At 41.8% G+C, this 25,568-nt stretch overlaps 1 protein-coding gene across 1 annotated transcript in view; it reads right to left on the minus strand.

The window, feature by feature from the left end:
- SPEG (striated muscle enriched protein kinase) overlaps window positions 1-25,568 on the minus strand; it is a 151,977-nt gene that overhangs the window by 45,759 nt on the left and 80,650 nt on the right. Inside the window, exons 12-25 of the mRNA XM_075829143.1 lie at window positions 21,422-21,682; window positions 20,362-20,520; window positions 19,980-20,169; window positions 16,316-16,545; window positions 15,738-15,857; window positions 15,006-15,110; window positions 14,399-14,605; window positions 14,177-14,300; window positions 12,887-13,059; window positions 11,556-11,668; window positions 11,309-11,477; window positions 10,418-10,511; window positions 8,682-8,882; window positions 7,012-7,072 (exon numbers count right to left, since the gene is read on the minus strand). Coding sequence (XP_075685258.1) covers window positions 7,012-7,072; window positions 8,682-8,882; window positions 10,418-10,511; window positions 11,309-11,477; window positions 11,556-11,668; window positions 12,887-13,059; window positions 14,177-14,300; window positions 14,399-14,605; window positions 15,006-15,110; window positions 15,738-15,857; window positions 16,316-16,545; window positions 19,980-20,169; window positions 20,362-20,520; window positions 21,422-21,682 — 2,207 coding nt within the window. The remainder of the gene's footprint in view (window positions 1-7,011; window positions 7,073-8,681; window positions 8,883-10,417; window positions 10,512-11,308; window positions 11,478-11,555; window positions 11,669-12,886; window positions 13,060-14,176; window positions 14,301-14,398; window positions 14,606-15,005; window positions 15,111-15,737; window positions 15,858-16,315; window positions 16,546-19,979; window positions 20,170-20,361; window positions 20,521-21,421; window positions 21,683-25,568) is intronic.

Here is a 25,568-nt window from a genome sequence, read left to right on the forward strand (position 1 = left end):
CAGCGGCCAGTCCGCATCAATTTTCTGCACATTTTGTGCAGATCCGCTGCAGAATCTGCAACGCAGATTCTGTGCGGCATTGATGCGGACAGTTGCCGAGGAATTCCGCCATGTGTGGTCATGCCCTTATAGTAGTTATATTCTTGTATATAGGGGGCAGTATTATAGTAGTTATATTCTTGTATATAGGAGGCAGTATTATAGTAGTTATATTCTTGTATATAGGGGGCAGTATTATAGTAGTTATATTCCTGTATATAGAGGCAGTATTATAGTAGTTATATTCTTGTATTATAGTAGTTATATTCTTGTATATAGGAGCAGTATTATAGTAGTTATATTCTTGTATATAGGAGCAGTATTATAGTAGTTATATTCTTGTATATAGGAGCAGTATTATAGTAGTTATATTCTTGTATATAGGAGCAGTATTATAGTAGTTATATTCTTGTACATAGGGGCAGTATTATAATAGTTATATTCTTGTATATAGGGAGCAGTATTATAGTAATTATATTCTTGTATATAGAGGGCAGTATTGTAGTAGTTATAGTCTTGTATATAGGGGGCAGTATTATAGTAGTTATATTCTTGTATATAGGAGGCAGTATTATAGTAGTTATATTCTTGTATATAGGAGGCAGTATTATAGTAGTTATATTCTTGTATATAGGGGCAGTATTATAGTAGTTATATTCTTGTATATAGAGGGCAGTATTATAGTAGTTATATTCTTGTATATAGGGGGCAGTATTATAGTAGTTATATTGTCTATAGGGGCGGTATTATAGTAGTTATATTCTTGTATATAGGGGCAGTATTATAGTAGTTATATTCTTGTATATAGGGGGCGGTATTATAGTAGTTATATTCTTGTATATAGGGGCAGTATTATAGTAGTTATATTGTATATAGGGGGCGGTATTATAGTAGTTATATTCTTGTATATAGGGGCAGTATTAGGGCATGCCCACACGTGGCGGATTTCTTCCGCAACTGTCCGCATCAATGCCGCACAGAATCTGCGTTGCAGATTCTGCGGCGGATCTGCCCAAAATGTGCAGTAAATTGATGCGGACTAGCTGCTGCGTACTGCGGTAAAAGTGCTTCCCTTCTCTCTATCAGTGCAGGATAGAGAGAAGGGACAGCACTTTCCCTAGTGAAAGTAAACTAATTTCATACTTACCGCCCGTTGTCTTGGTGACGCGTCCCTCTTTCGGCATCCAGCCCGACCTCCCTGGATGACGCGGCAGTCCATGTGACCGCTGCAGCCTGTGATTGGCTGCAGCCGTCACTTAGACTGAAACGTCATCCTGGGAAGCCGGACTGGAGACAGAAGCAGGGAGTTCTCGGTAAGTATGAACTTCTATTTTTTTTACAGGTTGCTGTATATTGGGATCGGTAGTCACTGTCCAGGGTGCAGAAACAGTTACTGCCGATCGCTTAACTCTTTCAGCACCCTGGACAGTGACTATTTACTGACGTCGCCTAGCAACGCTCCCGTAATTACGGGAGCCCCATTGACTTCCTCAGTCTGGCTGTAGACCTAGAAATACATAGGTCCAGCCAGAATGAAGAAATGTCATGTCAAAAAAGCAAGACGCATCCGCAGCACACATAACATGTGCATGACAGCTGCGGACTTCATTGCAGAATTTAGAATCTCCATTGAAGTCAATGGAGAAATTCCGCCATGAGTCCGCAACCAGTCCGCCACAACTCCGCAACAGCCATTGCATGCTGCGGACACCAAATTCCGCACCGCAGCCTATGCTCCGCAGCGGAATTTTCCGCATCGTCTAAACGAAGCCTACTAAAAAGAAGTGGAAGGCAATGGAGAAACGGCTCCGCTGCGGATTAACGCTGTATATAGGGAAATCCGCCACGTGGGGGCATGCCCTTATAGTAGTTATATTCTTGTATATAGGGAGCAGTATTATAGTAGTTATATTCTTGCATATAGGGGCAGTATTATAGTCGTTATATTCTTGTATATAGGCGGCAGTATTATAGTCGTTATATTCTTGTATATAGGGAGCAGTATTATAGTAGTTATATTCTTGTATATAGGGAGCAGTATTATAGTAGTTATATTCTTGTATATAGGGAGCAGTATTATAGTAGTTATATTCTTGTATATAGGGAGCAGTATTATAGTAGTTATATTCTTGTATATAGGGAGCAGTATTATAGTAGTTATATTCTTGTATATAGGGAGCAGTATTATAGTAGTTATATTCTTGTATATAGGGGCAGTATTATAGTCGTTATATTCTTGTATATAGGGAGCAGTATTATAGTAGTTATATTCTTGTATATAGGGAGCAGTATTATAGTAGTTATATTCTTGTATATAGGGGCAGTATTATAGTAGTTATATTCTTGTATATAGGGGGCAGTATTATAGTAGTTATATTCTTGTATATAGGCGGCAGTATTATAGTCGTTATATTCTTGTATATAGGGAGCAGTATTATAGTAGTTATATTCTTGCATATAGGGGCAGTATTATAGTCGTTATATTCTTGTATATAGGGGGCGGTATTATAGTAGTTATATTCTTGTATATAGGGGCAGTATTATAGTAGTTATATTGTATATAGGGGGCGGTATTATAGTAGTTATATTCTTGTATATAAGGGGCAGTATTATAGTAGTTATATTCTTGTATATAGGCGGCAGTATAATAGTAGTTATATTCTTGTATATAGGGGGCAGTATTATAGTCGTTATATTCTTGTATATAGGGGGCAGTATTGTAGTAGTTATATTCTTGTATATAGGGGTAGTATTATAGTAGTTATATTCTTGTATATAAGGGGCAGTATTGTAGTAGTTATATTCTTGTATATAGGGGTAGTATTATAGTAGTTATATTCTTGTATATAAGGGGCAGTATTATAGTCGTTATATTCTTGTATATAGGGGGCAGTATTATAGTAGTTATAGTCTTGTATATAGGAGCAGTATTATAGTAATTATATTCTTGTATATAGGGGCAGTATTATAGTAGTTATATTCTTGTATATAGGGGCAGTATTATAGTAGTTATATTCTTGTATATAGGTGACAGTATTATAGTAGTTATATTCTTGTATATAGAAGGCAGTACTACAGTAGTTATATTGTATATAGGAGCAGTATTATAGTAGTTATATTCTTGTATATAGGGGGCAGTATTATAGTAGTTATATTCTTGTATATAGGGGCAGTATTATAGTAGTTATATTCTTGTATATAGGGGGCAGTATTATAGTAGTTATATTCTTCTATATAGGGGCAGTATTATAGTAGTTATATACTTGTATATAGGGGGCAGTATTAGGGCGGGTTCACACATAGCGGAATTTCACTTAAATTCCGCTGCGGACACTCCGCAGCGTTAATCCGCAGCGGAGCCGTTTCTCCATTGACTTTAACTTTAATTTAGCAGTGTTCGTTTACACGATGCGTACAATTCCGCTGCGGAGCATAGGCTGCGGAGCGGAATTTGGTGTCCGCAGCATGCTCTGTCTGTTGCGGAGCAGTGGCGGACTGGTTGCGGACTCATGGCGGAATTTCTCCATTGACTTCAATGGAGATTCTAAATTCCGCAATGAAGTCCGCAGATCTTATGTGTGCTGCGGAGCGTATTGTTTTTACTACCATGACATTTCTTCATTCTGGCTGGACCTATGTATTTCTAGGTCTACAGCCAGACTGAGGAAGTCAATGGGGCTCCCGTAATGACGGGAGCGTTGCTAGGAGACGTCTGTAAATAGTCACTGTCCAGGGTGCTGAAAGAGTTACGCGATCGGCAGTAACTGTTTCTGCACCCGGGACAGTGACTACCGATCTCAATATACATGTATCTGTAAAAAAATATATAAGTTCATACTTACCGAGAACTCCCTGCGTCTGTCTCCAGTCCGGCCTCCCAGGATGACGTTTCAGTGTAAGTGACGGCTGCAGCCAATCACAGGCCAAGCACAGGCTGCAGCGGTCACATGGACTGGAGCGTCATCCAGGGAGGTCGGGCTGGATGCCGAAAGAGGGACGCGTCACCAAGACAACGGGCGGTAAGTATGAATTTCTTTGACTTTCACTAGGGAAAGTGCTGTCCCTTCTCTCTATCCTGCACTGAATAGGGAGAAGAGAAGCACTTTTCCTGCAGTCCGCAGCGGCCAGTCCGCATCAATTTTCTGCACATTTTGTGCAGATCCGCTGCAGAATCTGCAACGCAGATTCTGTGCGGCATTGATGCGGACAGTTGCGGAGGAATTCCGCCATGTGTGGTCATGCCCTTAAAGTAGTTATATTCTTGTCTATAGGAGCAGTATTATAGTAGTTATATTGTTGTATATAGGAGCAGTATTATAGTAGTTATATTCTTGTATATAGGAGCAGTATTATAGTAGTTATATTCTTGTATATAGGCGGTAGTATTATAGTCGTAATATTCTTGTATATAGGGGGCAGTATTATAGTAGTTATATTCTTGTATATAGGGAGCAGTATTATAGTAGATATATTCTTGTATATAGGGGGCAGTATTATAGTAGTTATATTTTTGTATATAGGGGCAGTATTATAGTAGTTATATTCTTGTATATAGGGAACAGTATTATAGTAGTTATATTCTTGTATATAGGGGCAGTATTATAGTAGTTATATTCTTGTATATAGGGGCAGTATTATAGTAGTTATATTCTTGTATATAGGAGGCAGTATTATAGTAGTTATATTCTTGTATATAGGGAGCAGTATTATAGTAGATATATTCTTGTATATAGGGGGCAGTATTATAGTAGTTATATTTTTGTATATAGGGGCAGTATTATAGTAGTTATATTCTTGTATATAGGGAACAGTATTATAGTAGTTATATTCTTGTATATAGGGGCAGTATTATAGTAGTTATATTCTTGTATATAGGGGGCAGTATTATAGTAGTTATATTCTTCTATATAGGGGCAGTATTATAGTAGTTATATTCTTGTATATAGGGGGCAGTATTATAGTAGTTATATTCTTCTATATAGGGGCAGTACTACAGTAGTTATATTGTATATAGGAGCAGTATTATAGTAGTTATATTCTTGTATATAGGGGGCAGTATTATAGTAGTTATATTCTTGTATATAGGGGCAGTATTATAGTAGTTATATTCTTGTATATAGGGGGCAGTATTATAGTAGTTATATTCTTCTATATAGGGGCAGTATTATAGTAGTTATATACTTGTATATAGGGGGCAGTATTAAAGTAGTTATATTCTTGTATATAGGAGCAGTATTATAGTAGTTATATTGTTGTATATAGGAGCAGTATTATAGTAGTTATATTCTTGTATATAGGAGCAGTATTATAGTAGTTATATTCTTGTATATAGGGGGCAGTATTATAGTCGTTATATTCTTGTATATAGGGGGCAGTATTATAGTAGTTATATTCTTGTATATAGGGGCAGTATTATAGTAGTTATATTCTTGTATATAGGAGGCAGTATTATAGTAGTTATATTCTTGTATATAGGGAGCAGTATTATAGTAGATATATTCTTGTATATAGGGGGCAGTATTATAGTAGTTATATTTTTGTATATAGGGGCAGTATTATAGTAGTTATATTCTTGTATATAGGGAACAGTATTATAGTAGTTATATTCTTGTATATATGGGGCAGTATTAGGGCATGACCACACGTGGCGGATTTCCTCCGCAACTGTCCGCATCAATGCCGCACAGAATCTGCGTTGCAGATTCTGCTGCGGATCTGCACAAAATGTGCAGTAAATTGATGCGGACTAGCTGCTGCGGACTGCGGTAAAAGTACTTCCCTTCTCCCTATCAGTGCAGGATAGAGAGAAGGGACAGCACTTTCCCTAGTGAAAGTCAAAGAAATTCATACTTACCGCCCGTTGTCTTGGTGACGCGTCCCTCCTTCGGCATCCAGCCCGATCTCCCTGGATGACGCGGCAGTCCATGTGACCGCTGCAGCCTGTTATTAGCCTGTGATTGGCTGCAGCCGTCACTTAGACTGAAACGTCATCCTGGGAGGCCGGACTGGAGACAGAAGCAGGGAGTTCTCGGTAAGTATGAACTTCATTTTTTTTTACAGATACATGTATATTGGGATCGGTAGTCACTATCCAGGGTGCAGAAACAGTTACTGCCAATCGCTTAACTCTTTCAGCACCCTGGACAGTGACTATTTACTGACGTCTCCTAGCAACGCTCCCGTCATTACGGGAGCCCCATTGACTTCCTCAGTCTGGCTGTAGACCTAGAAATACATAGGTCCAGCCAGAATGAAGAAATGTCAAGTTAAAAAAGCAAGACGGATCCGCAGCACACATAACATGTGCATGACAGCTGCGGACTTCATTGCGGAAATTAGAATCTCCATTGAAGTCAATGGAGAAATTCCGCCATGAGTCCGCCACTGCTCCGCAACAGACAGAGCATGCTGCGGACACCAAATTCCGCTCCGCAGCCTATGCTCCGCAGCTGAATTTTACGCCTCGTCTAAACGAACACTGCTAAATTAAAGTGTAAGTCAATAGACAAACGGCTCCGCTGCGGATTAACGCTGCGGAGTGTCCGCAGCGGAATTTAAGTGAAATTCCGCCACGTGTGAACCCAGCCTTATCGTAGTTATATTCTTGTATATAGGAGCAGTATTATAGTAGTTATATTCTTGTATATAGGAGCAGTATTATAGTAGTTATATTCTTGTATATAGGGGCAGTATTATAGTAGTTATATTCTTGTATATAGGGGCAGTATTATAGTAGTTATATTCTTGTATATAGGGGCAGTATTATAGTAGTTATATTCTTGTATATAGGGGGCAGTATTATAGTAGTTATATTCTTGTATATAGGGGCAGTATTATAGTAGTTATATTCTTGTATATAGGGGGCAGTATTATAGTAGTTATATTTTTTTACATAGGGGGTAGTATTATAGTAGTTATATTCTTGTCTATAGGGGGCAGTATTATAATAGTGAATATCCTTTATTTACTTACTTCTGATTCAGACACTGTAGACTTGCGGACCACTCTGTCTAGAAGCTCCTCTTTGGAACAGCTGCAAGGAGTCAAGGAAAAGAGCTTCTATGGTGTTTAGGTGATAGTCTTTCCTGACATCATAACCTGAGTCCACACGTTGCGGATTTGTCGCAGATTTTGTTGCGGTTTTGACGCAGATCTCACCCTTTTGCGTTGGAAAGTGTAAAATCTGCGTCAAATCCGCGACGTGTGAACTCAGCCTAACACTGATTATAGGAGTTGTTAATGGCACAGGTTGTACTATCGGGCATCAAGCTCACAACAATGTTGAATAAATGTATGCGATGCTTAGGCTGGCTTCCGCAATGCCCTCAGTTATTCTACATCGTCTTCTTTATTTATATCCAGGGCTTCTACCGTCTTTATAATTTAGCTGCAATAACTTTTTTAGGGTTTACAATAATTTTTCAGTTTTTAAAGTGTTGTGTAGAATCAATGGGGGAGATTTATCAAAGCTACTGTAAGGTAAAGGTGGAGCAGTTGTCCATAGATATTAATCTAATTGCCCCCTTTTCTGTTTTCCAAAGGGCCTCTGAAAAACGAGAACTGAAATCTCATCAATAAACGACCATCAAGAAGACTGGCTGCTGTTGATGGATCTTATTGCTTAATATTAGTTCTAATGATGACTTAGATATTATAATACACTCTGCAGCGCAAAGCAGAACACATGAACATCTAATTAAAAATGATTTGTATAGATGAATAAATATTATCCATCATATAGTATGAAGAGTATGGACTGTTTGTCAGACTCACGACCCATTTAGCGAGAGACATAATAATAACAATACATCCGTCAACAGCAACTTTCAGATGGTTTCTATTTAGCAACAGAGCATTTCTTCCACAACACACTGGGTGAAACCCACTTGGGGTCAGCCCGGCAACTCAGAGGTTAGTACTGTTGCCTTGCATCACTGGGGTCCTGGGTTGGAGTCTGACTACCAGCAACATCGGCCTGGAGTTTGTATGTTTCCCCAGGATTTCCTCCCATCTTCCAAAAGCATCCTGACAGGTAAACTGGCCCCAGTGTGTGTCTGAGATAGGGAGCCTAGAGTGTGAGCCCACTGGGGACAGGGACAGATGTGAATGGCGACAATCTCTGTACAGCGCTGTCGAGTATGTTGGCGCTATAGAAGCAAGGAGTCCAAACTGTGAAATGTTCAAAAGCAGATGACATTAAAGGTCATGTTTACTTCTGCAGTCATATTTTATTGCTCCAAAATAGGTCTGCATTGGAGCTGTATACACAAAACGGTAGATTTTTAATCAAGACTATTTGCAAATTTGCTTAAGTTCTGACCATTTTTTTTATGCATTAGAGCAAAAAAATGGTTCATATCCTTTAATATTTTAATGTGAAATGCAACATAGATATGAAGATTGGGCAGCTCACAGGGACTATGACAACTACCCCGGTCGTTTTGCTCTTGACCTTGCTGTGCTTCACACTGTAAGAGTATATTCACACGATACGGTCAAATCGCGTTTTTTGCCACGATTTTCGCAAAACTAGCGCGATTACCCCACCGTCCAGTCCTAATCTTTGTGAATTGGAGTCAGTCCTCACTATGATACCGTCACCCCTGCACATGTGACTATATAACCCAGGCAGCGGTGGATACAACTCCATGATGATTATCAGTGCGCTCCTCTTCTCAAACACCTCGTGGAAGTAAACGATCCTCTCATGACGGAGCCGGGACAGGACGCTCATCTCCCTCCGTGCGCTCTCCCTGGAAGCCCCTCTAGATGAAATAAACTTTGCAGCAAAATCCTGCCCGCTGGTTTTCTCCACCACGTGTCGTACATAGGAGAACGCACCTCTGTGGACACGAGAGAAAGGGACTATAACATATGACATGATAATGTTTTCTGAGGTGTGTCTGTAGGTAGATATTGGATATTAAAGGGGGAAAAAAATTATTTATGGTTTTCAAGATCTCTGCTTGCTCTCTGTGAATTGAAACATCCTGACTTAGTTCTGCTGCTGTGAAGAATGATTGAAACACAAAGACGGACTACGAATATAACATAAATGTCTAATGAGTGGGTGTCTCACCTCTGGGCAGCTTGCTATGATTTTCCATAATTCCCATAAACTATAATGGAGGGAGTCGTACACATGTGTGACTGGTTCCCCTGCTTCTCCCCCATTCCTTACGATAGACAGGGAAACCTCCTATCAAACATTTATGGCATTCATGGATTTACCGTAAATATCTATGATCAAACCCTTGTCCTGTCTTCTTATGTTATAGGGCGGCCTAGGGGGTGTAGGGGCCCGGTTGTTTTTGCCATTTTTACAGCCCCCATAGCTGAACTATTTGGAGTTTTTTTTGTAGGCAGAAAGTTCTGCCTGGAAAAATCAGCTCCAGTTTTTTGGAAGTTGTTTTGCACCCCGTGTGTTTTTTGCCGCGTTTTTTACGTCCTTCTTCAACAAGCAAAGGAAAAAAACACAAGCGGTTTTTTTGCCATAAAACGCGTCAAAAAACGCTGCGTTTTTTTTCCGTCTCGCATTGATTTCTCTGGGGTTTTTGAGGCGGAAAACGCCTCAAGATAGGGCATGTCGCTTCTTTTTCCCGCAAGCGTTTATTCCTCTCACGGGAAGAAACGCCTCCACCTCTGATTGACATCAATGGGAAGTAATTTCAGCCGTTTTTTGGCGCGTTTTTTGCTGCGGTTTCCATGGTAAAAACCTCTGCAAAAAACTCTGTGTGAACAGGGCCTTACGGAGTGTCTTTTTACGCGCCATTTTTTTTAAACGTCGTAAAAAGACGCCTAGTATGAACTAAATGCCATCTTTCCCATTGATTTCAATGGGCAGATGTTTGTAGGTGTTCAGCTACCGTTTTTTCAGGCAAATACATAATACACGTGAAAACACAGCGTGTGAACATACCCTAACAGATGATCACTGTGCTGTACAATTGTTGGTATTACAGGTGCAGGGCCAAGACGGGGTAGGCAGAGTAGGCATTGCCCAATCTGGAGGGGGGGATGGGCAATTTATGGATTAAACAAATAATAAAACAATGCTGTGCCTTTAAATCTCTTTCTCCAACCAATTTGAGTGCAAGGGGGAGAAGATCGGGGTTCAGGAAATTGGTCTTGGTGGTGAAGGGGGGCAATTAAATAAGTGATTGTCCATCTGACTGTTGCTATGATTTACTTGGGGCAGCGGATGGTAAAAGCCCTGCTGTGGGCAGCGAGAGAGCTTGTCCTGCCGATGTGCAGGCGCCGCAGTTGGCAGAATGACCAGGCACATTGTGAACCATTACTAATCAAAATGAATGGAGACTCTATAATGCCCATATTGTCTACATGATACAGGGACACTGATCTAGACGCAGACACTTGCCTTCCGATCTCCTTGTGAATGGTGTAATTATCAGAAAGTCGGCGAGATTTCAGTCCGTCAGATTCGTCCAGTGCTGACCCGGCTCCTGGTACCTCTGTGAAATAAAATGTCAAATACGGGATCCTTAACCCTGGAGAGTAAAGTTGTCAATTGTTTCATCTTAACATCTGTTTCTGGGAAAGCTGGGTGACAACAAATAAAGCCTTAATTTAGGGCGTCTGTGGCCCTTGGGTGACAGTGACTGCACGCTCCCTGTATACTCATTGACCCCACTTACTCTACATTTGCATGTCTACTCAGATTGCTACTTAGCCCTAGAGCCTGGTGGGCCCCGGCATCTGCCTTGGTTCACCTGGTGCCGGCGCCAGCACTGCCTCAATAACAGCTCTCGCAAAAGTTGTCTCCCAGCTTCCTAGACTCCAGAATGGAAAATGTCGAATTATGCAATTAAAATCCCTGCTCCTGTTCTGCTATGAAACGAGGCAGATTTGCTTTTCAGGAATCTGGCTAAACCATTGCAATTGGAAGTCACCCAGCTTTCCCAAAGACAGATATAACAGAAAAATGTCGGCACAAACCATGACAGATGAGGACGACTCCACAGAGGAATACTCTTTAAAGGGTCTGAGCCCCGACGATAAGCTGATCACTGGGTTTCCCGCTCCTGAGACCCCCAGCGATCAGATGGAACCAAGCAACATGCTCTTATCTCCCAACAGTGCCACCACAGGACAAATGAAGCATTACACTGTGACCAGTAAAATCAACGAACTGTTTTTATAATATATAGACTTCCTGGGTCCTCCAGAGAGAGAGAGAGATGATCGTTTTTAGCTATTCTGGTTGATAAATGAGGGTCCTGCATGGCCATAAGCCCCACAAGTATCTTACCTTGGCACACCTGCAGCTCGGCCTTACAGGACACCTCTCCTGCCACGTTGCAGGCTGTGCAGGTGTACACCCCCGAGTCCTCAGGTGCAGCATTCAGGATAACCAGCGAGCACTCGGCATCATCATACACAAAATTAAAGTGTCCACTCTCCACCAAGAGCTCTCCGTCCTGAAGAAGAGGAATAAGTGATTACCGGGAGATATAGACCAATGAGAATGAAGATGAGGGTGAGAGATGTGGACGCACCTTGTACCACATAATATCCGGCACTGGTTTTCCTTCCACGACTACTACAAAGCGAGCCGTTTCTCCAGCCCTGATCTCTATGTCTTCCATGATAGACTCAAAGCGAGGAGACTCTGAGGAGAAGAGACGGGATATACTGGATTGCAGAACAAGCAGAAAGGTAACAAGCAGTGGTTGAGGTCATAACTGGTGCCACTATATGGTGACAAACCAACGGCAATCTGCTACATAGCTCAAAAATGTATTAAACAAGTAAAGGGAACCAAGTCAGGGGGGGGGGGGGGGGAATAATTTGGTGGCTGCACTCACTGGTGCCATAAGGGAATTTGATTTCCCCTCGGCAAGGCTAGACTATTAGGGTCAGCCTTAGGATGAAAGGTGCAGTACCTTCTGAAGACACCCCTAACCCTTTATGGTGTACCACATGGTGCCCAAATAATACAGTGAACAAATAACATTGCCAGAGAGATGTCTAAATAACATTGCCCACTCAATAAACGAGAGATTTTAGCTGCATCCATTCCATAGGTTCGGGCACCAAGTATGAGATCAAAAGGTGCAAGCTTTAAGTGCCCAGGCCAGGGCCAGTGGCACCCTCCGTTTGGCAGTGAAAAGTAATGCACCTTGTCTGACCGCACAGGTCGCACACGCCTAAGGTTGCCCCTGATTACCCAAGTCGCAACTACTTGTAAATGGAGCCAATTGGGTAATAAAGGTATAGATTAAATATCCAGCATTTATGGGACATGGATTGGTGCCCGTCTGGATTATCATATATTATGGATTATTGGATGGTCATAAAAAAAACTCAGATATAAACATAATAATCAGAGTCTTTACTAATAATAATTATGGCATCGAAGAATAATTGTAGAACATTTCCAATTCCAATGTTAACCGGAATTATTTATGCTATTGTCATGTATGAATATTTTAATTGCAGCAAAATATCTTTGGACTTATGTAATTTAAACACTATTTCTCCACTGTATCTAAAATTTTGATTAAAAACTTTCTACCGTTTTGTGTATACAGCTAATATGCAGACCTATGTGTCTTCATGATTATAGGTTTCCAATAGACCCTTTGTAGTCTGATCCTACCGTCATATAAGAAGTACAGGACAGATGAAAAGGAATATGAGTGCGGGATCAGACTACGCAAGGTTTGTTTGTAGTCTGTAACCATGGAGACACATAGGTCTGCATAATAGCTGAAGATACAAAATTGGAAATATTTTTTAAAATGTACAAAGTTGCTTCATTTGATCATGGCCAAATCTTTTTGGTCTTTCTCCGCCATTAGACATGATAGTCTCTTGCCATTGGTACCTGCCATCTCTATGCTGATGGTGCATTTGTCGACCCCATACTGGTTTCTGGCTTCAAATACCAACTGTCCGAGATCCGACTTCTTGGGACTGACGATGGTGAGTGAGTGCTGGTCATCATCTGGCATACTCATCTCACACACACCATCCACACTGCGCAGAATTGTGCCTGCTCTAGAGAGAAGTACTTATGTTTATAATAATGCATGAACCTGTAGATCTTTTTTCTTTTAGGAAAATAACTCTCCTTCATAAGGAAGAATATTGTCAGTAAAGTCATAACTTTCTTGTAATTCAATATCTCACTTCAGACGGATTCTTAAAACATGACAGATCAGTTCCTGCCTTTTATGCCTCATCAGTAAAGAGCTGAGGATCCTGCCGCACTGCAGTACTGATTGTCTTAATACAAAGATGACATCAGACAATGCTGCCTGTGAATAATAGCTCTCTCCCAAGTCAATGTCTGAATCTAGGAGGAGTATTGAAACATGATCAGTTCCTGCCTTTTAGGCTCTCATCAGTAAAGAGCTGAGGATCCTGCCGTACTGATTCCTCTACTACAAAGATGACATCAGACAATGCTGCCTGGGAAAAATAGTTCTCTTCCAATTCAATGTCTGAATCTGGAAGGAGTCTTAACACATGACAGATCAGTTCCTGCCTTTTTAGCCTCATCAGTAAAGAAATGATGATCCTGCTGTACTGCAGTACTGCTTCCCCCTACTACAAAAATGACATCAGACAATTCTGCCTGGGAAAAATAGTTCTCCTCCAAGTCAATATCTGAATCTGTAAGGAGTCTTAAAATATGACAGATCTGTTCCTGACTTTTAGGCCTCATCAGAGAGGAGCAGAGATCCAATGAGGAATGTAGTATAGTGAGGGTACTGCCGTATTGCAATACTGACTTCACTTAGGGAACATCGGCAGGTTGCTAGGAAGAATTACAACAATGCTACATGGGAAAAATATGCAAATAGCGCTCCTCCATAAGAAAATAAAGGTGGTCATTTGCATGGACTAAGTAATGCAATGTTCAGAAAAACAAAATGTATTTTTTTTGCTATCTCTGCACCCTCTAATGGGTGAACCCTGCAAACAACTCCCCAAATCTCAGCTTCCTGCAAGTGTGAAATGGGAGAAATAGAAAAAACTGCAGACCTCCGACCCCTCAAGCTCCGGCCCCTCGATGATTGGTTAAGACACCTCAAGATCATTGGAGGAGGGAGTAAATGTTTCTAAACAGAGGACCGCATCATATATTGCTCCGCACTGCCACCTCTGTTACCTCTTCCAGGTGACCCTGGCATCGACGTGGTTCAGCGTCACAGTGGTGCACAATAGCTGATTTTCTACCATGTACAGGAGTTCAGGGCGATCTGTGATGACTGGCGCCTCCTGTTGGTAAGGACCTGCAACAGAACACCAGGTCATGTGATTGAATATCATTGATCAATGGGAAATCATTGATGATCAATTGCATCCTTGACCCAGGACACCTTCCTCTCACCTCGTTCTAGAAGCTTGACGCTCTCACTAGACAGGGAAGGTTTGCTGTGTGCAGTTAGCGTGTTTGTGACCACACGGAATAGGTATTGGTAACCTTTAGTCAATGACTTGACACTATATCTGGTCTCCTTCAGGTTGCTGGCAATGACCGTCCACTGGGGAGAGCCCACGGCCTGCTGCTGCACCGAGTATGTAAGCTGAGCCAGGTCTGTGAAGACAAAAACAGACAGTGTTACATAAAACATCTAAGTCAGAGACCTAGAATCATTAAAGAGTATTTTGTTTTTTATTGGGAACAGTCAGCAAGCTTGTTGTTAGATACCCCCAAAAAGCTTTGCCGATTATAATGCAGGGAGCAGTTAGGTTTTACTACATCGGACTACTATACAGCACCTGGTATATTGGCTGCACTCCCTATAATGCAAATCACCAAAATAAACTCTGTGCAGATACTGAACAAGCAGGGCATGCAGAAGATTTGGAGCTCTGTATCAGAAAAACGGAGCTCCGATCAATATAAAGATATATTATTAAATTAATTAGCACAGAATATAAATAAGACATGATGTTAAAAGGTCGACATTCACTTTATAAACAGACAATTATACCTATGGCAGGATCCAGTCTTTTCGGGGGATTCCATCTGAGCTTGACTACTTTTCCGCTTACAGAGGTGATTATAGGTGAACCGTCAGGAGGGGTGGGCACCACATCTGTACAAGTAAAGAACACATATCAAGTTGGTTCAAGTTAATAAAATTGTGCCAGAAACCAAAAATTTAAAGTTTGCATAATTATTACCAATATTATGTCATAAGCTCAGATGTTTGTGCTCCAGACTTCTCCTGCCTTCTGAGACAGGAAGTAGCTGACAGCTATTATTGTCCGCCATATTAGCTGTTATGGGGCTAATTTCTCTGTCACCGTCCAGATAGTATTTCCCCTCCCTCTTTCAGGCCTCCCTGGCAGCCAATCACAGTGAGAGAACTCCTCCTACTCTCATCCCTCTCTCTGTGCAGAGACATTCCACCAGTTTCAAGCAAGGGGCTCATAACTCTGTCACCAACTCCAGAGAGTATCCCCATTCTTCTTTTAGATCTCCCAGGCAGCTAGTCACAGTGAGAGAACCATCCCCCTTCTCATTACTGTAAGACAGACTGGAGACTTCATCCTAATTTATAACCTATAGGATTGAAAACCAGGGAATACAGGAAAGTGTACTTTAATGTGACATAAATTGGAGAGGAAGTAGCTAGCTTCTCCTCCTATTTCAATAGAAACCAATATAGTTGTCAGCCTGGGACATCAACTACCCTGAACCGCACATGTGAATTTCTTACCTGTGACATATAAGTGGGCGTAGCAAGCGGCTTTGCCCACCTTGTTGGAAATCACACTCTTGTATACTCCAGCATGTGAATGGCAGACTGACGGGAACACCAGATGATGAATATCTTTATCTACACGGAAACACAAAACATGAGTTCATTCTCTTAATGGAATTTTGATAATCTTGCCCGTTGTCAATCAAAACGGAGACTTCTTTTCATAGCACAGAAGTGTTTGCTGGATGCATTTGCTGGATGCCATTCAGCTGCTGCTTGGTGCTTGAGATTGTGCTGTGAGTTCCTGCTGTGCTAGAGGAACATATACTAAGGAGACATTTTTATTTCTTTCATTCCTTTAAGGAGCTCTAAACTTAAAGTCTTATAAAATTATATGTGGGATGTATCCAGACATGTTCTGCAGACAACAATCAGACTGTACCCAGCCTAAAATGGCTGACAACAGAGAGCAATAAATTGCATTTAGCTACACAGCGAAGGAGGGAAGATAGATTTTAGGTTTAGCGTCCCTTGTAGATTACATCTTTCCTTACAAGTCACCTTAGGATTCTACATCTTTTTCAATCGCTTACATTGGGTCATCCTGCGGTCGTCCGTGCTCTGGATCTTCTGTCCATTGTGGTACCAGGTGATAGTGGGATAAGGTAAACCAGTGACTTGACACTCTAGTTGCACTTCACGAGACTCCACCACATCTAGGTCTTGAAGGGGACGGAGAAAATCCGGCATTAGCACCCCCTCTACCTCACTTTCTTGCACTTCTGGTTCCTCCGGAATAGAAGGCATCTTTTCAAGCTTGGATCTGAATGAAATATATTATTCTTATGAGGGCAGAGAGTGGATGTTCAGACTGTAGGTCCAATATTCTGTATTTATTGATCTCTTATATCTTTATAATAGTGGGAGCTCTGGTTTCTAATCTCTGCATAGTCATAGACTTAAATGATAAAATTCTGGCTGCCTGCAACCACCACTAAGGGGAGCTGCATACTGTTCGTACACTGATTTAAATAACACAGTACGCAAAAAGCATCAAAGCTCCCCCTTGTGGTGGCTGCAGGCATCCATTATTATTATCATTTAGGCTAGAGCTACACAACGTCAAGGAGTGAGCGGCGCTATGTCAACATGGAGCTCTATCTACAATGGATTATGAACTCTGTATCAGAAAAACTGAGCTTCAACCGTTATAAAGATACTAGTCCTTCTCAATGAATTAGAATATCATCAAAAAGTTAATTTATTTTAGTAATTCAATTGAAAAAGTGTCTCTCATATATTCTATAGATTCATTACACACAGAGGGATCTATTTCCAGCATTTTTTTTCTTTTAATGTTGATAATTATGGTAACAGTTAATAAAAACCCAAAATGTAGTGTCTCAGAAAATTAGATTATTATATAAGCCCAATTTCTGGGTTTGATATAACACACTGGACCAACACTGCTGCTCAGTATACAAAGTCCTGTATTCAGATGAAAGTAAATTTTGCATTTCACTTGGAAATCTCGGTCCCAGAGTCTGGAGGAAGGATGGAGAGGCGTCAATCCAAGTGTCTTGTGGTCCAGTGTGACGTTTCCGCAGTCAGTGATGGTTTGGGGGCCGTGTCATCTGCTGGTGTTGGTCCACTGTGTTATATCAGGTCCAGAGTCAGCGCATCGTCTAGCAGGACATTTTCGGGCACTTCATGCTTCCCTCTGCTGACGAGCTTTATGGAGATGATGATTTCATTTTCCAGCAGGACTTGGCACCTGCCCACCCTGCCAACAGTACCAATACCTGGCGTAATAACCTCAGTATCACTACGCTTGATTTGCCAGAAAACTCACCCGACCTAAACCCCATAGAGAATCTATAGGGTATTGTCAAGAGGAAGATGAGACCCCAGACCCAACAATGCAGACGAGCTCAAGGCCAATATCAAAGCAACCTGGGCCTCCATAACACCTCAGCAGTGCCACAGGCTGATCACCCCCATGCCACGCCGCATTGATAACACCTCAGCAGTGCCACAGGCTGATCACCCCCATGCCACGCCGCATTGATAACACCTCAGCAGTGCCACAGGCTGATCGCCTCCATGCCACGCCGCATTGATAACACCTCAGCAGTGCCACAGTCTGATCACCTCCATGCCACGCCGCATTGATAACACCTCAGCAGTGCCACATTCTGATCGCCTCCATGCAATGCCACATTGATAGCACCTCAGCAGTGCCACAGGCTGATCACCCCCATGCCACGCAGCATTGATAACACCTCAGCAGCGCCACAGGCTGATCGCCTCCATGCCACGCCGTATTGATAACACCTCAGCAGTGCCACAGGCTGATCGCCTCCATGCCACGCCGCATTGATAACACCTCAGCAGCGCCACAGGCTGATCGCCTCCATGCCACGCCGCACTCATAACACCTCAGCAGCGCCACAGGCTGATCGCCTCCATGCCACGCCGCATTAATAACACCTCAGCAGTGCCACAGGCTGATCGCCTCCATGCCACGCCGCATTGAGAACACCTCAGCAGTGCCACAGGCTGATCACCTCCATGCCACGCAGCATTGATAACACCTCAGCAGCGCCACAGGCTGATCGCCTCCATTCCACGCCGAATTGATAACACTTTAGCAGTTCCTCAGGCTGATCGCCTCCATGCCACGCCGCATTGATAACACCTCAGCAGTTCCACAGGCTGATCGCTCCCATGCCAGGCCGCATTGATAACATCTCAGCAGTGCCACAGGCTGATCGCCTCCATGCCACGCCGCATTGATAACATCTCAGCAGTGCCACAGGCTGATCGCCTCCATGCCACGCCGCATTGATAACATCTCAGCAGTGCCACAGGCTGATCGCCTCAATGCCACGCCACATTGCTGCAGTAATTCATGCAGAAGGAGCCCCGACCAAGTATTGAGGGCAGATACTGGACAGACTTTTCAGTAGGCCTAAATTTCGGTATTAAAATTGGGCTTATATAATATTCAGATTTTCTGAGACACATAATTTTGGGGTTTCAGTAACTGTTCCCATAATCATCAACAGTAAAATAAAAAAAATGCTGGAAATAGATCCCTCCGTGTGTAATGAATCTATAGAATATATCAGAGACACTTTTTGAATTGAATTACTGAAATAAATTAATTCTTTGATGATATTCTAATTCATTGAGAAGGACTGGTATATAAGTCAGCACCAAATTTTTTGTATTTAGAAAAAAACAACAATAATAATGTACAAGGGTGGACTTTTACTTTAAGACAATGCTATGGCTATTCCCAACCAGGTTATACCACTCATTAGAAGCAGAATGCAACCATTTAATCTATTTGTACATTATATCTCTACACATAAATTCTACTTGGAAGAGTAAGTGTATGTTCACACGTGCACGTCCGATACGCCTGAAATTACGGAGCTGTTTTCAGGAGAAAACAGCTCCTGAATTTCAGACGTAATGGAATGTGCAGGCGTTTTTCGCAACGTCCATTACGGACGTAATTGGAGCTGTTTTTCTATGGAGTCAATGGAAAACGGCTCCAATTACGTCCCAAGAAGTGACAGGCACTTTTTTGACGAGGGCGTATTTTTTACGCGCCGTCTTTTGACAGCGGCGCGTAAAAAAAATGACCGTCGGCGCAGAACATCGTAACACCTATTCAAATGAATGGGCAGATGTGTGCCGACGCTTTGGAGCCGTATTTTCGGACGTAATTCGAGGTTAAAACGCCCGAATTATGTCCGTAAATAGGGTGTGTGAACCCAGCCTTACAAAGGCAAATTCTACATTTACAGGGTACATTTGCAATCTTTTTTTAAAATTCTTCAAAGCATTTAAAACTAAAAAATTAGAAACTTTTAAAATAGTTTTGATGAAAAATAATCTACAGTTTTGCGTTTGCAGCTCCTTTGCAAACCCGTGTCTCCATGGTTACAGACTACGAACAAACCCTGTGTAGTCTGATCCTGCAATCAGGTGTTACTTCTTTCCATCTGCCTTCTCTTCTACTGTCTATAGTTTATCAAGAAGAGGGAACAGGGAGAGTAGAGTAGTAACACATGGCTGCCGGAGCCGACTACACAGGGTTTGTTTGTAGTCTGTAACCATGGAGACATATAGGACTGCATCAGAGTTCTATACACGAAACGGTAGGAACATAGTCTTTTATTCTACAATGCTATTGCTACTGATTCTTTATAAGTATTATTATATATATGAGGTGGATTTTCTTACATGTGTGATGAGGCGCCAAGTCTGGGCTCCTCCACATAGAGCTCTGCAGAGCACTCAGCTTCCCCGTGCTGGTTTCGGGCAGTGACGGTATATTGACCCTCATCCTCACTTGACACCTGGGTGATTAATAAAGTGTGATATCCTCTTTCTTTCAAGATATGCACGCTCTCGTTCTCTTCCACCGGACGGCCTGAAATGGAAAACATAAAAGATAAGTGGAACCATGAATCCCTAAGCAGTTTTGATACATACCGCTACGTCAATGGACAACTTTATTGAGCTACGACAACAAACAAGAACGGAGATGCCGATGGTTAATAGCTCCGATGGTGTAACTTGTATTGTGTTATATGCGCTAAGCTTGTGTTTGATGAGCGCTCACCATCGTGTATCCATGTGACCATAGGCGATGGCGTGCCACTGATCTTACAATCCAGTCGCGCTGTGCGACCCTCGATCACATCTCGATCGGACATATTCCTGGTGAAGAGAGGAGCCAGCGAGGGGTGCACTGTCAGCACTGCGCTACATGTCAGCTCATCTGGCAAGGAAGCATCAAGGAGAAAGGAGAGGTTAAAATGACATAGGTTTAGTAAACTGTCATAGCAATACCTGCAGCTGCCACTAGGAGGAGATAATTGTATACAGATTTATGCAGCTCCTATTGCGTTCAATACAAGCTGTAGAAATTCATATGCAGCTAGCTCCCTCTAGTGCTAGTTCCAAGGCAGCCAGAATTATATAATTTCTCAAAGTTTTGATTTCTGTGTACGCTCCTGCGTCTGTGGGCAGTTTTAATATTTTGTCACCAAAAAATATTTAATGGGTATCTTAACCTTCAAACACTATTTTAGAGCTAATGTACTGCTATAATCTATATAAAATGTAGTATATCTTTCTATGCGCATACATTACATTACTTATCCTGTACTGATCCTGAGTTACATTCCAATGTATGTACATAGTGACTCCACCAGCAGAATAGTGAGTGCCGCTCTGGAGTATAATACAGGATGTAACTCAGGATCAGTACAGGATAAGTAATGTAATGTATGTACACAGTGACTCCACCAGCAGAATAGTGAGTGCAGCTCTGGAGTATAATACAGGATGTAACTCAGGATCAGTACAGGATAAGTAATGTAATGTATGTACACAGTGACTCCACCAGCAGAATAGTGAGTGCAGCTCTGGAGTATAATACAGGATGTAACTCAGGATCAGTACAGGATAAGTAATGTAATGTATGTACACAGTGACTCCACCATCAGAATAGTGAGTGCAGCTCTGGAGTATAATACAGGATATAACTCAGGATCAGTACAGGATAAGTAATGTAATGCACACAGTGACTCAACTTTTTATGTAGATTAGTTCTATATGTAAACTGTATAATGGAGTTGAAAAGTGCCATAAAAGGAAGGGTTAAGGAGTAAGATTACCTCTAGCCGTGCTCAGTTTGCAGGTGTAGACCCCGCTGTCGTCTTCATGGACGGAGTTGAGGAGCAGCAGACACTGCTTGCCGTTGAATCGCATCTTACAATCCAGCAGAGCCGGCTGCAGCAGTTTCCCCCGGAACATCCAGTCCACGTCCAGGTCCTGGGGTCCCAACACCACACACTCAAACACAGCCGCCTCCCCAGCGCACACACTCACATCCTGCAAGGGGGTCACCACCTCCAACGTGGCGCTGCTGGAAGAAGCTTTGGTTGCACACACACAATGACGAAACAGCGAGACACCACAATGTGGCATGACACAATGACCAACAAGGAGAAGACAACACAAAGAGAGGGAAGATACAGGTTACACGGGAAATGGCCACCGGAGGAGGAGGAGGACAATGAGAGGTGAAGGGCGAGGAGCAGAAAGAAACACATTCAAGATTTAAGTAATACAACTGTAAGAACATCACAAAATCTCAAGGCACAATCATTGGGGTAAAGAGCATCTACACCGAAAATCACCGGTAGACAGAAATCCTTAAAGAGACTCTGTCACCACATTATAAGTGCCCTGTCTCCTACATAAGGAGATCGGCGCTATAATGTAGGTGACAGTAATGCTTTTTATTTAAATAAACGATCTGTTTTCACCACTTTATTAGCGTTTTTAGATTTATGCTAATGAGTTTCTTAATGCCCAAGTGGGCGCATTTTTACTTTAGACCAAGTGGGCGTTGTACAGAGGAGTGTATGACGCTGACCAATCAGTGACCAATCAGCATCATGCACTCCTCTCCATTCATTTACACAGCGCATAGGGATCCTGCTAGATCCTTATGTGCTGTCTTATACTAACACATTAACAATACTGAAGTGTTTAGACAGTGAATAGAAATTCCACAGGATGTCTATTCACAATCTCTGCACTTCATTACTGTTTCTATGGTAGTTACAGCCGAGGAAGCGTGATCTCGTTGTAACCTGTCATTTACCGCGTAATCTCGCGAGATCACGCTTCCTCTGCTGTAACTACCACAGAGTAACGAAGTGCAGAGATTGTGAATAGACATCCCGTGGAATGTCTATTCACTGTCTAAACACTTCAGTATTGTCAATGTGTTAATATAAGACAGCACATAAGGATCTAGCAGGATCCCTATGCGCTGTGTAAATGAATGGAGAGGAGTGCATGAGGCTGATTGGTCACTGATTGGTCAGCGTCATACACTCCCCTATACAACGCCCACTTGGTCTAAAGTAAAAATATGCCCACTTGGGCATTAAGCAACTCATTAGCATAAATCTAAAAACGCAAATAAAGTGGTAAAAATAGATTGTTTTTTTTAAATAAAAAGCATTGCTGTCACCTACATTATAGCGCCCATCTCCTTATCTAGGAGATAGGGCACTTATAATGTGGTGACAGAGTCTCTTTAAGTCACTCTTTCCTCTTCAGCCGTTTCTTAGTTATATCCGACTCTGGAAAAGCTGGGTGACTAACAATATGGCTGCTATTACATTTTATTCGGCATAACAATGCAGATACGCTATTCAGGAATGGTGTTCAGAAGTCTAAGAAAGCCGGGTGACAAACAATATGGCTGCTCCTCCATGCCATATAAAAGCAGATATGCTGTTCAGAAGTCTAGGAAAGCAGGGTAACAAACCAATAGGGCCATAATTACAGCTAACACATGGCTGTCACCCAGCTTGCCCAGATTTCTGGCAGATATACTGTTCAGAAGTCTAAAAAAGCTGAGTGACAAACAATACGGTTCTGTTACATGTTCCAGGGCATAACAAGGCAGATAGGCTATTCAGGAGTCTGGGAAAGCTGGGTGACAACCAATGGGGCTATAATCATAGTTTTCACATGGAGTTTCACCCAGCTTCCCCAGATTCCTGAATGGCAAATCTGCCTTGTAATATGTCATACATCACCTTTCCTACCTAGGTATGTAATGGAGTTTGTAATGGCATCAAAATTGGTTGTTACCCAGCTTTCCTAGAAACAGATATAACTAAGAAACGGCTGAATAGAATGTTTAACAACAGAAAAAGAAGACGACGACTCAAGGACTGTTTTTCTAAAGGTGGAAATGCTCTTTAAATAAAGCAAGAAGTACAGACAATGAAGCAACAAGGATTTCAGGCCTCATTTCCAGCTGTGATTGTCACCAGTTTATGAATTCCCTATCTCCTAACTAATCTAATATCCGCTATGATGCTGATAACTACAGTGTGATTTTTTTTTCAAAAACCTTTATTATTTGCAAAGTTATGAGCATTTTTCTAAATATGCTAATTTGGCTATACTTGCCACGTGGGAGGTTACTCAGCAACACAGCATGATCATATAGTATACAGTTTCCATTCCTAACTGTGTTTTTAACTAGTGATACCTCCAGTTGTTTCCTGGTGGCATATGAAAGATTAGAATGAAAGAAAAGAATCTCCTCTTTCATATGACACCAGAACCGCTGTTCTAGGTGGTCCACAGCCGGAGATATGGCTATTTGATGTGATCCCCCTTCCCTCCAGCCTCAGTCTCTCACACGGTGTGAAGCAGCTTCATGCTGATAGGACAGCGTCAGAGGCTGGGAGGAGGCTCCGCCTCAGGAGAATCACTGGTGGTGACGCCCACTTGTCTAGTACAGCCTCATTTGCATATTTAGAAAAAAGCTCATAACTTTTAAAATAATAAACTTTTTGGGACACAATTTTCACTAGATTATCAGTGTGACAGCGACTATTAGATTAGCGAGGAGATTGGGCATTACTAAACTAGTGACAGATCCTTTTTAAGGGTGCCCGTACACATAGCGGCAGTGTACCGGGCGGCCGAGAACTGCGCGACAAATCCGCACACGGTTTTATAGCGAATTGCTGCAGTTTTGCAACGTGGTTTTTGGCAGCGTGGCTCGTACAGGTGAAATACATTAAAACCATGTGCTTAACCAATATAAACCGCGCAGGCAAATAGAAAAACCGCGACAATTTGTTGCAAAACCGTGGATCTTGGGTGCGGCACGCTACCGCTATGTGTACGGCTATCCTAAAGGATAATTATCAGGAAAAATGGAAAGCTTATCATTTCTATAAAATTATACATATGTTTTATTTGGTCATTATTTCATATTGGAAGATGAGATTTAAAGGGACATTACGTTTTCTTCTCCATTCACACCCATAGCTAAATGAAAAATCCTTGTTCTCCTGTTGGCAGAGCATTGTGGAAGCTCAGTTGATTGGTCAGACTGTTAGGTCATATGACTTCCTGTGGAATGCCGATACATTTCTATTTGTTTCCCAGGGCAACCGGCAGAATTTTTACTTTAGCTTTGAATGGTAATGGAGAAGAAAACGCGATGTAACTCAAAATCGGTACAAAATAAGTAAAGCCAAATATTTACAAAGTGACTCAAGATTGTTGGAAGATTTATAGTGTGACATTTTGAAGAAAGTGGAGATACACTTTAATTACAATTACAAAATCAGGGGTCACAGTATATATTAATTTACAATGGACATTATTTGGCTTAGACCTCAATCAGAAGGCCGTGTTTAACTGCTCGTATACTGATTGTAATACCCAACCCCCCACCGTTCTACTGAACAGAATGTACAGCACTCTGGATCCCTATGGTACTATAAATTTGGTACATAACAGGTGGGTCGTGTATTACCTATGAACAGTTAAAGCGGTTGTATGAGATTAGAAAATCATGGCTTCTTTCTACCAGAAACAGCGCCACTCCTCTCTTCAGGCTGTGCCTGGTATTGCAGCTCAGCTCCATTCACTTGAATACTGCAATACCAGACACAGCCTATGAAAACGAGTGGTGCTGTTTTTCATCTAAATGTTGTAGCATTGGACAAATCAGAATTCTGATGTCTATATACGTATCTATGAGTATTAGCATCTTATAAGATATGAAATAACGACCCCATAAATAATTGTTATAATAATATTAGTTTTTCCATTTCCATGATAAGGGTATTCACCCAGTTTAAACTTTTATGACATATCAATATGAATCGTGATAAAGCTCTGGCTGCTGAAACAGGGTCCTCGTCCCTATTTTCATTGGCGATCTGGTCATGCGTGCCCTGTCAAATCAATGGGAATACCGGAAATTTCAGA

The sequence above is a fragment of the Rhinoderma darwinii genome, chromosome 6 (assembly GCF_050947455.1).
Source record: "Rhinoderma darwinii isolate aRhiDar2 chromosome 6, aRhiDar2.hap1, whole genome shotgun sequence".
Taxonomy (NCBI): domain Eukaryota; kingdom Metazoa; phylum Chordata; class Amphibia; order Anura; family Rhinodermatidae; genus Rhinoderma; species Rhinoderma darwinii.